Source organism: Hypanus sabinus, chromosome 1, assembly GCF_030144855.1.
Source record: "Hypanus sabinus isolate sHypSab1 chromosome 1, sHypSab1.hap1, whole genome shotgun sequence".
Classification (NCBI taxonomy): domain Eukaryota; kingdom Metazoa; phylum Chordata; class Chondrichthyes; order Myliobatiformes; family Dasyatidae; genus Hypanus; species Hypanus sabinus.
In genome coordinates, this window is record NC_082706.1 from 31,564,238 (window position 1) to 31,577,860 (window position 13,623).

General features: G+C 43.0%; 1 protein-coding gene across 1 annotated transcript in view; it reads left to right on the plus strand.

The window, feature by feature from the left end:
* Nucleotides 1-246: 246 nt before the first annotated feature.
* Nucleotides 247-13,623, plus strand: part of LOC132397814 (zinc finger matrin-type protein 4-like) — a 192,671-nt gene continuing 179,294 nt past the window's right edge. Inside the window, exon 1 of the mRNA XM_059976594.1 lies at nucleotides 247-351. Coding sequence (XP_059832577.1) covers nucleotides 247-351 — 105 coding nt within the window. The remainder of the gene's footprint in view (nucleotides 352-13,623) is intronic.

Here is a 13,623-nt window from a genome sequence, read left to right on the forward strand (position 1 = left end):
GCCTCTGATGTACCGTCCATCCCATGTGTGCTCTGTTTTGGAACGGCATGGTGGAGGTTTCTAGATTGTGGCAGAATTAGGACGATGTGGATGGATGTAAGCTGGCATGTATAGGTGCAAAAGATGTTGGTTCACTGGGACTTATCACTGGATTGCAGCATTGGACAACACACCAGTGGAAGAGCTGAAACTCTCTTCAGCTGGTCAGTTTCTAATGTTCTCCGTCTCTTCTGTTTCTCTGATTAGATGAAGTCTGCTGGCACTGTTGATCAGGATTTGTTCACGGACACCTACTGCAAGGTCTGCAGTGCTCAACTGATCTCGGAGTCTCAGAGAGTCGCCCATTATGAGGTAAGGTTTTGACTCGAAATTTGCCCTCCTTACTTCAAAAGAAGGTTAGGAAAGTTCAGCAGGCTGGGCAGCATCTACCAAGAGTAAAGTAGATTTACTTTTTTACACAGATCCTGTTGCCTGATTTCCAGCATTTTCTGCTTTTAATACACATTTCCAAAATGTACACTCTTCCAATTTTAAATTTGTTTCTCGGTTTGAAAAATTCTGTTTAATCCCAGAAATTGAATTGCATCTCCCATACATAAATGTTGTAGCTCAGGGAAACGTCCAATGTTGTGTTTGTCAGAACAGCTGTACTTACGGTGCTAGTGCGCGGCGACTCACTGCAAGCTGCTCTCTGCAGACCCATTCATTACTTCTATTGTAATTGTTCTCAATGCACCATGTAATGAATTGATCTGTATGAACGTTATGCATAAAACGTTTTCAAAGTTCAAATAAATTCATCATTAAAGATTCATTTCCTTGTAGGCATTTATGGGGGGGGGGAGAATACAACAGAATTTTACTAAAAGCTCTGCATGAATGGACAAAAACTGACCAATGTCCAAAAGATGACAAACTGCAAATAAAAATAATACTGAGAACTTGAGTTGTAAAGAGTTTTTTAAAGACACTCATGAAGGCATTTCAGAATTGTGATTGAAACTAGCCATGCTGGTTTAGAAGTCTGACAGTTGTAGGGTAGTAACTGTTCACTGTGCTTGGGTACAAGTTACAGTAATAAATCAATTCCAAATTCCAGCTCCATCACCCTGCAACAGGTAATGTGGATGAAAGGTATTGCTTGTGTTCATTTGCTAGCCCCCAGACCTCCAATAACTGCCCATCACACTCTCCACTCCCAGCCGCTCCCCACCTTCACTGAGCCGTTGTGTAACTAAACAGGTGTGAGCTGTTGGTCTGAAGTTCCTTGACAGCAGCCACTTGCGAGACTAAGTAGCTTTGACTCATTTACTGTATCTGCGTTCTGTGCCTGCAATGTGATATGTTGAATGTGTTTTGGGATTTCACGGTAAGCATAACCTTTCATTCTGTTGGCTGCACTAGACTAACTCTAGAAGCTATTTTTTTTTAAAAAAAAGCATACTGCAAACCAGCATGTTGTTTGTGCACAGTATGCATCGTCTGCCCATGACCGTGTGGGTTTCCTTTGGGTGCCGTGGTTTCCTCCCACACCTCTGGCATTCTGTCTGATGAAATGGTGGAGGCAGGTACAGTTAGTGCTTAGTATTGGAATTGGTTTATCATTGTTACATGTATCAAGATACAGTGAAAGGTTCACACAGATCAATCATTACACGGTGCATTGAGCTGCAACAAGGTAAAACAATAATGTAAAGTGTAAAAACTATAGAGAAAGTGTAGTACAGGTAAACAATAATGTGTAGAATCATAATGAGGTAGGTTGGGAGGACCTGAGACCACCTTATCATACTAAAGGACCATTTAGTAGAGTTAGAACAGCTTAGTAGAAGCTGTCGTTAAGCTTGGTTGTATGTGCTTTCAGTCATTTCTGCATGATTAAAGAGGGGAGAAGAGAGAATACCTGGGGTGTGTGGGGTCCTTGATTATGCTGGCTGCTTTACTGAGGCGAAAAGTATAACTTCACTCACCCCAACACTGAACCGTTCCTGTAGCCTATTGACTCACTTTCAATGACTCCTCATCTCACATTCTCGATATTTATTACTTAATTATTATTATAATTTTTCTTTTTGTTTTTGCACGTTTTGTCTTTTGCACAATGACCGTTTGTCTGTCTTTTTGTGTAAGGTCTTTCATTGATTCTATTGTGTTTCCTTGGTTTTTACCGTGAGTGCCTGCAAGAACGTGAATCTCAGGATTGTATATGGTGACATACACTGTATGTATGTACTTTGGTAATAAATTTTCAAAGAACCTTGAAGTAGAGTCAGAGTCCACTTAGAATGTCTAAAGGGCACTTGGACAGGTACTTGGATATGAAAGGTGTAGGAGACACTGGCTTAATAGTATTGTACAAAGGCATCAGATTGGCATCAGCAAGGTGAGCAACAAGGACTGGTTTTGGTGCTGTACTGTACCATAATTCTCTAGCATGTGTTGGCCTCAGATGAAGAAATGTCCTGTGTACATCCTTAGCTGTCAGTTCCTCCTCGCTTCATCCTTGCCGAATACTGTCAAAGGTCCAGCGATCATTGCCATTTCGATGTACTCCTAGTTTCTGCTTCCGTGTACGGACCTCAGGAATGAGCTTCTTCCCAGGTCTTTGTTCCACATGCTTTTTTGCCGGTATGCCTTCAGCTGCCCCTAACTGGAAGCAGGACATATGATTTGCAGGTCTATAAAACTCAATAATAATCGTTTCATTCAGCAACATTGACTTTTGCATCGATTATCTGGAATCAGAGAAGTCAGGGAGCCCTAATGAGGCTGCTGAGTGAATTTTGTATTTACTGTGCCTGTGAGTAATTTAGCATCTTCCCAACTTGTGGATTTTTGCAGATTCTGTCACCTACACAGCCTAACAGCAGTGATGATATTAAACCGCATAATTATGTGGCAAACAACAGTTGATAGCATTGATTGAGACAGATGAGTATTGTCTCAGATACTCTGTGGAAATAGCTTCTAATATCACATTGTTAGTTGAGCCATTAAGTGTGCGATTACTACACCAGAAATATCACACAAACTTCCATCTCATCATGGAGGCCTCAGAGTGGTGAATGGAGGACAAAACAAATGCTATGTAAAAGAAGGAAGAATTGACTGCATAACTATCTATAATACAAGGATCTGATAACGATCATAGACCTCTTCTTAAACATGCTGATGTACATAAATTTTAATGTTAAATTTTAGCTTGATCAAGCTCTGGTTCGTGTCCACTGATTAGCACATAACAAGTAGTCTGTAATTCAAAATATCTTGCCTAATCCTCCAGCCCAGCACCATTTTCCTGTATTTATCCCATATTGATTGATTCACCAAATCTTTATCCTGAACATTCCCAGCGACTGATCCTCTGCAATCCTCTTGGATTGAGAATTCACTCCTCTTTGAGTGGAGAGATCTCTTTGCATCTCAATGCTGACCCTTTTATTGAGGGACTGCGGCCTGTGGTTCGAACTCTCCGCTAAAGGAAACATTATCTGAAAACCTTATAAGGATTTAATTTGTTTCAATGAGATCACATCTCCTTAATCTAAAGAGGTGGAGTCTTAACTTTTGAGTAGGGGAAGTTTAGATTTGAGTGCACATTAGGAAAAGATTCACCCATTTAGAATTAATGTGAAGAGAAAATTCTCGACACAGCAGCAGTTATAAATGTTGGAATTTTCATTTCAGGTACTGGTAGATACTTAGCCATTGAGTACCCTCAATATATACTCGGTGTATTGAGCATACAGGGAATGGTGGGTGCCTGGACTTGGAAGCCAGGCGTAGTGGTGGAAACAGATGCAATATTGACTTGTACTTAGTTGCCACTTTATTAGGTACACATAAGAATGAGGAAGAAACATGATCTGAGTGATGTTGACTGTGGAATGATTGTAGGTGCTAGATGGGGTGGTTTGAGTAGCTCAGAAATTGCTGATATCCTGGGAATTTCATTTGCAACAGTCTCTAGGGTTTACAGAAAATGGCGTGGAAAAAAACAAAAAAAAATGCATCCAGTGAACAGAGGTTCTCTAGGAGAAAATGCCTTGTTATTGACAGAGGTCGGAGGAGAATGCCGAGGCTGATTCAAACTGACAGGAAGGTGACAGAAACTCAAATAACAACATTGTATAACAGTGGTGTGCAGAACAGAAAGTCTGAATGAGCAACATGTCAAACCTTGAAGTGGGTGGGCTACAGCGGAAGAAGTTCCACGAACATTCACTCAGTGGTACTGGAGGTACCCAATAAAGTGGCTACTGACTGTATAAGCGACTTTGAGATAGGCATATTACAAAGCAGTGAAGGAGGGAACATTGATCATGAACTGGTAGGAGAGATTCAATTTACTCATATTCTGCACAGACTTTGTGGGTTGAGGGCTTGTGTCTGCAATACTGTTCAATGTTCTATATTCAACATTGAGCTAATTTTTTGGACACTGTCAATCAAAAACTAACAAGGACATAAGAGATAGCAGATGCTGGAATATGGAGCAAAAGAAAACCCGAGGGGGCTCAGTGGGTCAGCCTGCAGTCAGGTTGCATTTCACGTGGAGATCCTACAACAGGACTGGATAATAGGACATCGGGAGTGGGTGGGAAAGTGGATGAGGTAGAGGACTTTTTGGTAATAAAAGCCTCAAGGAACATGGGGTTTAATTAAGGAAAGTGCCACTGAGGTAATGGATCAGTAGTGATCTAACTGAATGGCAAGGCAGGCATGAGGAACTGGTTGGCTTCCACCTGCTTCCGTGCCTCACTGTCCAGGATCTCCCATTGATCAGAGTGAAGGAGATATCTGGTTCAGGCCTGTGTTCTCTGTGTCTGACTTTTCTGTGATTACCATGTAGAAGTATATCCAGTAGTTATAACTCTTGAAAATAGAAGCAGAGAGCTCAGAACAAACCAATGGACGAACAGTCTGTCAGAATGTCACAACCTTTCCTTGCTGGCCTTTACAAAAGATTGTCTTACCTTTTGCAAGAGATTCGTCTGGACAGACAAAAGAGCAAATTGTGATGTACAAGAAATGGAGTCCCTCAGGGTTCTCTATTTGTGGCAACAAGAATCTGACAGACAGATGCTTCTGACTGATACTGTGGAAGTTGGCAGTAGCATCACGGCAGTGGAAGGGAAAGTTAAGTATGAACAAAAATGGCAGAAAATCATCTCAAAAACACGAGATCCTGCAGATGCTGGAAACAACCTTCAAAGTTAGAAGTTAATACAACCATATTAGTTAGCTTATTATTTCAGGAGAAAATGAATAAAGGACAACGAGAAGGACACAGTGAGAAGAATAGGAATGCTTTTGTGCTTAATAGAATAGGTAACTCTGGAGTTTTTCCCAAACCCATAAAGATTAGAAGATGGAGCAGATTTGCAAGCTAAGAAAGTGTCCCTCCTGTGCATCGTGAAGGCAGGCACCAGTATGAACAGTGTTTTGCTAATGTCTTCTCCAGTGAAGGGAAATACTGACGCTTTGGCCCAACATATCCATTCGATCAGGATGTCCATCTCAGTTAGTCCCATTTGTCCAGATTTGGCACATGCCCTTGTAATTATTGGGTATGTTTAAATGCTCATGATTAATACGGGCAGCAAAGGTTACAGAGAGACTGGAGCTGAGAGGGAAGTTAAATCAGCCATGATTGAATGGTGGAGTGGACTTGATGGGTCGAATTGCTTAACTGTGCCCCTTTGTCTTATGGTTTTATGGTCTAAACATTTCACATCTTGTTATAGTTATCACTCAGTAGATTAAAACAGATTATCGTTTCTTTAAATCATCTAAGTATGCAAGAATGCAGTATGTTCTCTGGGTTGTCGAGTTTGTTGACCATGTGTCTACAAGTGAACAATATTGTCTTGGCTACAGAGGGCTTTTGGATATCCCTGAAAGATGAGACCTGAATAAAAGTTTGTTTTTTATAATTTAAGAGATATTCCAGGTGTGATTCCACTTGATAATTTTTTTATCTACCTACATTGCACTTACTCTGTAGCTGTTACACTTTATTTTGCAATGTTACTGTTTTACCTCCATGCACTGCGTAGTGATCTGATTTGTACGAATAGCAGGCAAAACAAGCTTTTCAATGTGTCTCAGTGCACATGGCAATTCCAAACAGGAGATTCTGCAGAGCAATACGCACACATGTCAAGAGGAACACAGCAGGCCATGCAGCATCTATAAAGAAGAATGAACAGTTGACGAATTGGGCTGAACCCTTCATTAATACTGCAAAGGAAGGGGGAACAAGCCAGAATAAGAAACTGGGGGAAAGAGTACAAGTTGGCAGGCAATAGATGAAACAAGATAAGGAGGAAGGTGTGTGGGGGGGGGGGGGAGGTGAGATGAAGTGAGAAGCTGGGATGTGATAGGTGGAAGAAGTAAAGGGCTGAAAGAGAAGGAATTTGATAGGAAAGGACAGTGGACCATGAGAGAAAGGGAAGGAGAAGAAACACCAAAGGGACATGATGGGCAGGTGAGGAGAAGTGCAGGGATAATAGAGGAACAAGAATGGGGAATGGCAAAAGGGAGAAGAGGGAGAGAGTAGAGATATACAATTCCAATTTTGGTCTGAGGTTTTGAAGATTCTGGTAGGGAAATGGAGCAAAGGTCAAGATCAGATCAGTCATAATTTAGGTCATGAGACCATAAGACATAGGAGTAGAATTAAACCATTGGGCCCATTGAGTCTGTGCCCTATTCCATCATGGCTGACTTATAATCCCTTTCAACATTATTGTCCTGCATTCTCCTCATAATCTGTGACACCTTGACTAATCAAGAACCTGCTGTCCTCTGCTTTAAATATACCCAATGACTTTGGCCTCCACAGTCACCTGTGGCAATGAATTCCACAGATTTACCACCCTTTGGCTAAAAAATAATTCCGCATTATTTCCAGAAGGCATTTGATAAGGTGCCACCTATGAGGCTGCTTAACAAGATAAGATCCTATGGTATTACAGGAAAGATACTCGCATGGATAGAGGAAAGTTAACAGACAGGAGGTAGTGAATGTGAATAAAGGGGGCCTGTTCTGGTTTGCTGCCAGTGACTAGTGGTGATCCTCAGGGGTCGGTATTGGGACCGCTACTTTTTGCAATGTTTGTCAGTGATTTGGATAATGGAATTGATGGCTTTGTGGCAAAGTTTGCGAATGATACGAAGATAGGTGGAGATGTAGATAGTGCTAAGGAAGCAATGTGGTGGCAGCAGGATTTAGACAAATGGGAGGAATGGGCAAAAAAGTGGCAGATGGAATACAGTGGTGAAAATGTATTCAAATGCTGAAAATAATGCAGTTTGGTAAAAGGAACAATTGTGCAGACCATTATCTAAATGGAGAAAAAGTTCAAACATCAGAGGTGCAGGGGGACTCATGCCAGAGGGTAATTTTGCAGGTGGAGTCTGTGGTAAAGAAGGCAAATGTAATGTTGGCATTTATATCCAGTGGAATAGAATATAAAAGCAAGAAGATAAGGCTGAGGTTTTATAAGACACTAGTCAGGCTGCACTTGGAGTATTGTCAACAGTTTTGGGGCCTGTATCTCACAGAAAGGATGTTTTGTCATTGGAGAGAGTCCAGAAGAGGTTCACGAGGATGATTCCGGAATTGAAGGGGTTAACATATAAGGAGCATTTGGCAGCTTTGTGCCTGTATTCACTGGAATTTAGAAGTATGCAGTGGAGGCGGGGGGATCTCATTGAAACCTACTGAATGTTAAAAGGACTAGATAGGGTGGATGTGGCAAAGATGTTTCCTATGGTGGGGGTATCCAGAACTAGAAGGCACAGGGGTGAGGGGTAACCTTTTACAACAGAAGTAAGGAGGAATATTTTTTAGCCAGAGAGTAGTGAGTCTGTGGAATGCTCTGCTATAGACTGTAGTGGAGGCCAAGTCCATGGGTATATTTAAGGCGGAAATTGATAAGTTTCCTGATCGGTCAGGGCATCAAAGGATATGGCAAGAAGGCAGGTGTATGGAGTTGAGTGGGATCCGGGATCAGCTATGATGGAATGGTGGAGCAGACTCAATGGGCTGAATGGCCTAATTCTGTTCCTATATCTTATAGTCTATTATTTCTACTCTAAACAGACATTCTTCTATTCTGAGACTGTGCCTTCAGGTCCGAGACTCTCCCACTCTCCCACTATTCATTAGGTTTCAATGAGAGCCCCCTCATTCTTCTAATCCAGCGAGTACAGGCACAGAGACATCAAATGCTACTCGTGTTAACCCTTTCATTCCCAGGATAATTCTCATGAACCTCCTCTGGACCCTCTCCAATGCCAGCAAATCATTTCTTAAATAGGTGGCCCAAAACTGCTCACAATCCTCCTAGTGTGGTCTGATCAGTATCTTATAAAGCCTCATTGTCGAGACACAAGTGTCTACAGGGCTTGATGTTTCAGAAGTGGGCTAGGTTGGGAAGGGCGAGGGGAGGAGAAAATTGGTGTTGTGTGGACCAGTGGAGACAAAAAGGTTGAGAAAGGGTTAAAGGCCACAAAGGGGGTCCAGGTGAAAGGTCACAACCCAAAATCTGAACTGTCCTGAGATAAAGCCTGATCTAGTGAGTTCTACCAACAGTTTGTTTTTAACCACTGAATATATAACAGACACAGGTGCCTGTTCCTACACTTAACATACCTGGAGAGAATCACTAGCGTCTAGCACCTTTCAAGCACTCATTTACATAAATCCAAATTTAGACCCTAAGATCATAAGATAGAGAAACAGAATTAGGCCATTCAGCACATGAAATCTGCTCTGGCATTCAATCATGACTTGCTGTTTTTCATCACCATTCTTCAGTGTTCTCCCTGTAACTATTAACCCCCTTACCAATCGAGAATTTACCCTCTCACAGCTACCTGGACTATTCCTCTTCCCACCCTGTCTCTTGCAAAAATACGTCCCTTTCTCACAATTCCTCCATCTCCAATGCATCTACTCCTAGGACGAAGGAGATGTCTTTTTCAAAGAAGGGGGCTTCCCTTCCTCCACCATCAACTTTGCTCTCAAACACATCTCTCCCATTTCACTTACATCTGCTCTCACCCTATCCTCCTGCCACCCCACTAGGGATAGGGTTCCCCTCGTCCTCACCTACCATCCCACCAGCCTCTGGGTCCAACATATAATTCCCCGTAACTTCCGCCACCTCCAACGGGATCCCACCACCATGCACATCTTTCCCTCCTTCCCCCCTTCTGCTTTCCGCAAGGATAACTCTCTACGTGACTCCCTTGTCCATTCGTCCCCCCCACCCCCCCCCCCCCATTCCTTCCCACCAATCTCCCTCCTGGCACTTATCCTTGTAAGCAGAACAAGTGCTACACCTGCCCTTACACTTCTTCCCTCACCAGCATTCAGGGCCCCAGTCAGTCCTACCAGGTGAGGCGACACTTCACCTGTGAGACGGCTGGTGTGATATACAGTGTCCGGTGCATTTTGTGTGTGTTGCAATAACTTATCAGTCTCCACCTTAAGTATACCCAATGAGTTGGTCTTCACAGCCCTCGCATAGCAACAAATTACATAGATTCATCACTCTCTGGTTGAAAAAATTCCTCCTCATCTCAGGTTTAAAAAGATGTCTCTTTATCCTGAGGCCTTGCCCGTGGATGCTGGACACTCCTACTATTAGAAGCTATTTTCCACATTCCTCTATCCAGACCTTTCAATTTTTGGTCAGTTTCAATAAGGTCCCTCTCATCCTTTTGAACTCCATTCAGTACAGACACAAAGGCATCAAACTCCTCTTACTTTTAAGTCTCACGCACTATTCTCCTTTCATTAACACTAGATGACTCAGATTCTACCACTCATCCACACTCCAGGGATTCCTTTCAGCGGCCAATGAACCCACCAGCCTTCACTCTAGGCAGGGGTGTCAAACTCAAATACACAGTGGGCCAAAATTAAAAAATCGGTACAAGTCGAGGGCCGGACTGGTTCAGCGTTTATTGTAAAACTTATTGAAATGAATTTATTACACATATTAACCTGGAACTAACAAAGCTTAGGTTATTGCCTACAAAAACAACATTGAACATTAAGTAAATAAAAAATCAGTTGCACTTATTTCTTATGGCTTTATCTGCAGCTTTTCCGGAGTAATTTCTAATGAAAACATTTTTCCACAGGCCAACACTCTGTGATTCACACTAGTCTAAGCCAGATACTTGGCATCTCATCTTGGATGCAAGTTCATCAATGTTTGGAGTCAGGCTCTGAGCTGAGGAAATCCTCAGAATTGAGTGAAGGTGTTCATCAGAAAGACGACTCCTGTGTGATGTTTTGTTTATCTTCATCAAAGAGAACAGTTGTTCACACAGATATGTGCTGCCAAACATAGAGAGCATTTGAGCAGCTTGGGTACGCAGCTGGGGCATTGTGTCGGGAATGAAACATAGAAACTGTGCAGCACCCACCGAGTCATACTTTACCTTGAGTGTGTCACTACATTGGAGTTCAATCAGCTCCATTTGTATGTTGGTTGGTTGGTGCGCTTTCCACATCAGCTGCAAATGGATTACTGAGCAGTTCAAACCTGCTTTTTTGGACTTCAAAGTCGGCAAATCGCAGTGTGAAGTCGGCACCAAGTATGCTAAGTTTTTCAGCAAACTTTGTACGTGGGAACACTGCGGTAGAAACCTGCTCTTTCATCGTTTGGCAACACGGAAAATGGCTCAAGTTTTCTTGCTGCATCTGCATCTCCCACAGGCGCAGCTTGGTTTTAAAAGCCCTCACTGCAGCGTACATATCTGTGACCACACGACCCTGCCCCTGAAGCTGCAGGTTGAGCGCATTGAGATGGCTCGTGGTGTCACACAGAAACGCCATTTCACAAAGCAACTTTTTATCCCGGAGCTCTGTTGTGTCTTTCCCTTTGCTTTCCATGAACTGACAGATCTCCTCACGCAACTCGAAACATCTTTTCAGCACTTTTCCTTGGCTTAACCATCACACCTCTGTGTGATAGGGCAAATCATTATATTCTGAACCCAACTCCTCCAGAAACGACTTGAACTTGTGGTGATTTAAACCTTTGGCTCTTATGAAGTTAACTGCTCATGTTATGGTGCTCATTATATGTTCCATTTTCAAGGCTTTGCCACACAACGATTCCTGGTGTATGATGCAATGATAAGCTGTTAGCTCACCTGCGCCGTTTTCCTCCCGCATCTTCTCCCGGATCCTGCCCACCAATCCACTCTTTTGACCGCACATCGCGGGCTTCTGTTTCTTGTCCAGATGCTTGTATTTGTCGTGGTGTTTCGTTTCATAGTGTCGTCTTACGTTATATTCTTTAATTACAGCCACACCGTCTCCGGACACAAGACAAATAGGTTTGCCCTTTATATCTGCGAACATATACTCTTCCTCCCACCTGCCTTGAAAACCCGTTTTCAAAGTCCACCTTTCGTTCAGCCATTTTTGGGGTGAGGGATAGCTGAAAGTTGACCACACGTGACTAGCGCCATAAGGATGCTGATGAGAGAGTAAGGCAAGCGCGAGCAATGCACTGGCAGTGCATTGTGGGATTTGTAGTATTAGTGGTGCATGCAATATACCGGCGGGCCAGCTCTAATAGAGAAAAAAATTATTCATTAATGATATTCAGGAAATAAACCAGGGAAACTGAATAAACACTAAAAACCCTGAAAACCTGGTACCTGAATAAACTCAGCATTAGCCATATCATACGCCATAGGCGCTTCGATTACTGGGGCCAGCTTTAATAGTAATTAGATATTATCTCGCGAGCCAAAGATAATTCCACCGCGGGCCGGATTTGACATACATGCTCTAGAGGATGTGGGGGGAACAGGAACACCCAACAATAAGCTGCTTAGTCAGAAAGGGAGAATGTGGACGTGCACACAGACAGCGGCCGAGGTCAGGTTTGATCCGCGGCCAGGAGCAACGTGAGGCTGCTGCTCCACCGGCTCCACTAACTGTGTTACCCAACAACCTCGGAACTGACTCGGCTCATCACTGGCTGCACCTTTGGGCATTTCTACCCTAATGTGCTCTAGTGTGGATATTTAGAAACTGCTCTCATCAATTTCTACCACCAGAGAGGGGTTCTAGGAACCTAAAGACACATACTCGATGTTTTAGGAATAACTTCTTCCCCTTCCCCCTCAGAGTATTGAATGGATAATGCGTCCATAAACACAATCTTGCTATTTCTGCTCTCTTTTTGCATTAATTACTTAATTTTTATTAAAATTCATATTTTTGTATTGCACTGTACTGCTACTGCAAAACAAATTTCACAATATATGTCAGTGATAATAAACGTGATTCTGATTCTGGGATTCAATTTTCCACAGGGAGATAGGTCAAACTCCAGTCGTGTGTCAGAAATTATACCCTCCTATTCTTCTCTTCCCATAGCCAGGCAAATGATTTTCATTCTCCTATTCTTCTCTCCCCATAGCCCAGCAAATGATCTACATCTCAGTTAAGTATCTAATTACTCATTGAAATTAGCTATAGAATCTGCTTCCAACATCACTTTTGGCTGGACATCCCAGATGGTAACAGTTCGTAAGCCTCTTGTTCACATAAGGCATTCCTGGTCCTTTCACAAATCACTTAGATTGTGCCCTCTTAACACTTCTGCCACTAATCCCATTTTCTGCCCTGATGCCAGGACTTGAAACATTGACCATTCCTTTGTCTCCTCAGAGGCTGCTCAACCTATAGAGTTCCCTAGCAGTTGTTTCTTTTTCTCTTTGGTTCTATTCCCTTCACTTTCTCAGGCCTGTTCCCCAATGTCACGGGAATTCCCATCGATGAGAATGGCAGCTACTCGCAAGCTGACCTTGGCAGGGTCTACAGCAGTGTGCAGGCTGACCTCTAGCAACAGGCAGACAGGAGGTATGGCCCGACCACCGCCCACATTTCCCTCTGTTTGCCCCTTGTCCTGCTGACTGGTACACTAAGGTATTTTAGAGCTTTCCTGGTGCATGCCTGCACTCCTCTCCCACCCACTGTGGGAAGCTTCAGGCAATCTAATGGGCACACTAAGCCACAGACTCAGAATCAGAATCAGGTTTATTGTCACCAGCATGTGTTGTGAAATTTGTTAACTTAGCAGCAGCAGTTCAATGTAAATCATAAAGAAAGAAAAGATAAATAAATAAATAAATAAATCAATTACAGTATACATATAATGAATAGATTAAAAATCATGCAAGAACAGGAATAAGATATATTTAAAATCTAGCGCCAGTGCTCTTTAACATCTTCCTATTGTGTGCTACCGAGCTTCTCCGCAACAAGATTGAATACAGCAGCGGTGTGGCAGTGGACGTCAGACGAGATGGTAACCTCTTTGACGTCAGAAGGCTCCGCGCAACCACCAAACTCCGTAGAGAGCGGGTCCTGGAGCTGCAGTATGCAGATGACTGTGCTCCTGTGGTCCATACTCTGGAGGATCTTCAGACTGTCCCTGCTGTGGCGGTGAGTGCGTACAGCAGGATGTGGCTGACCATCAATACCACCAAGACATAAGTAGTTTGCCAATGGATTACCAGTGTCCCACCCACCCTACCTGCCTTCACTGTTGGTGATGAAAAGCTGTCAGTAGTACC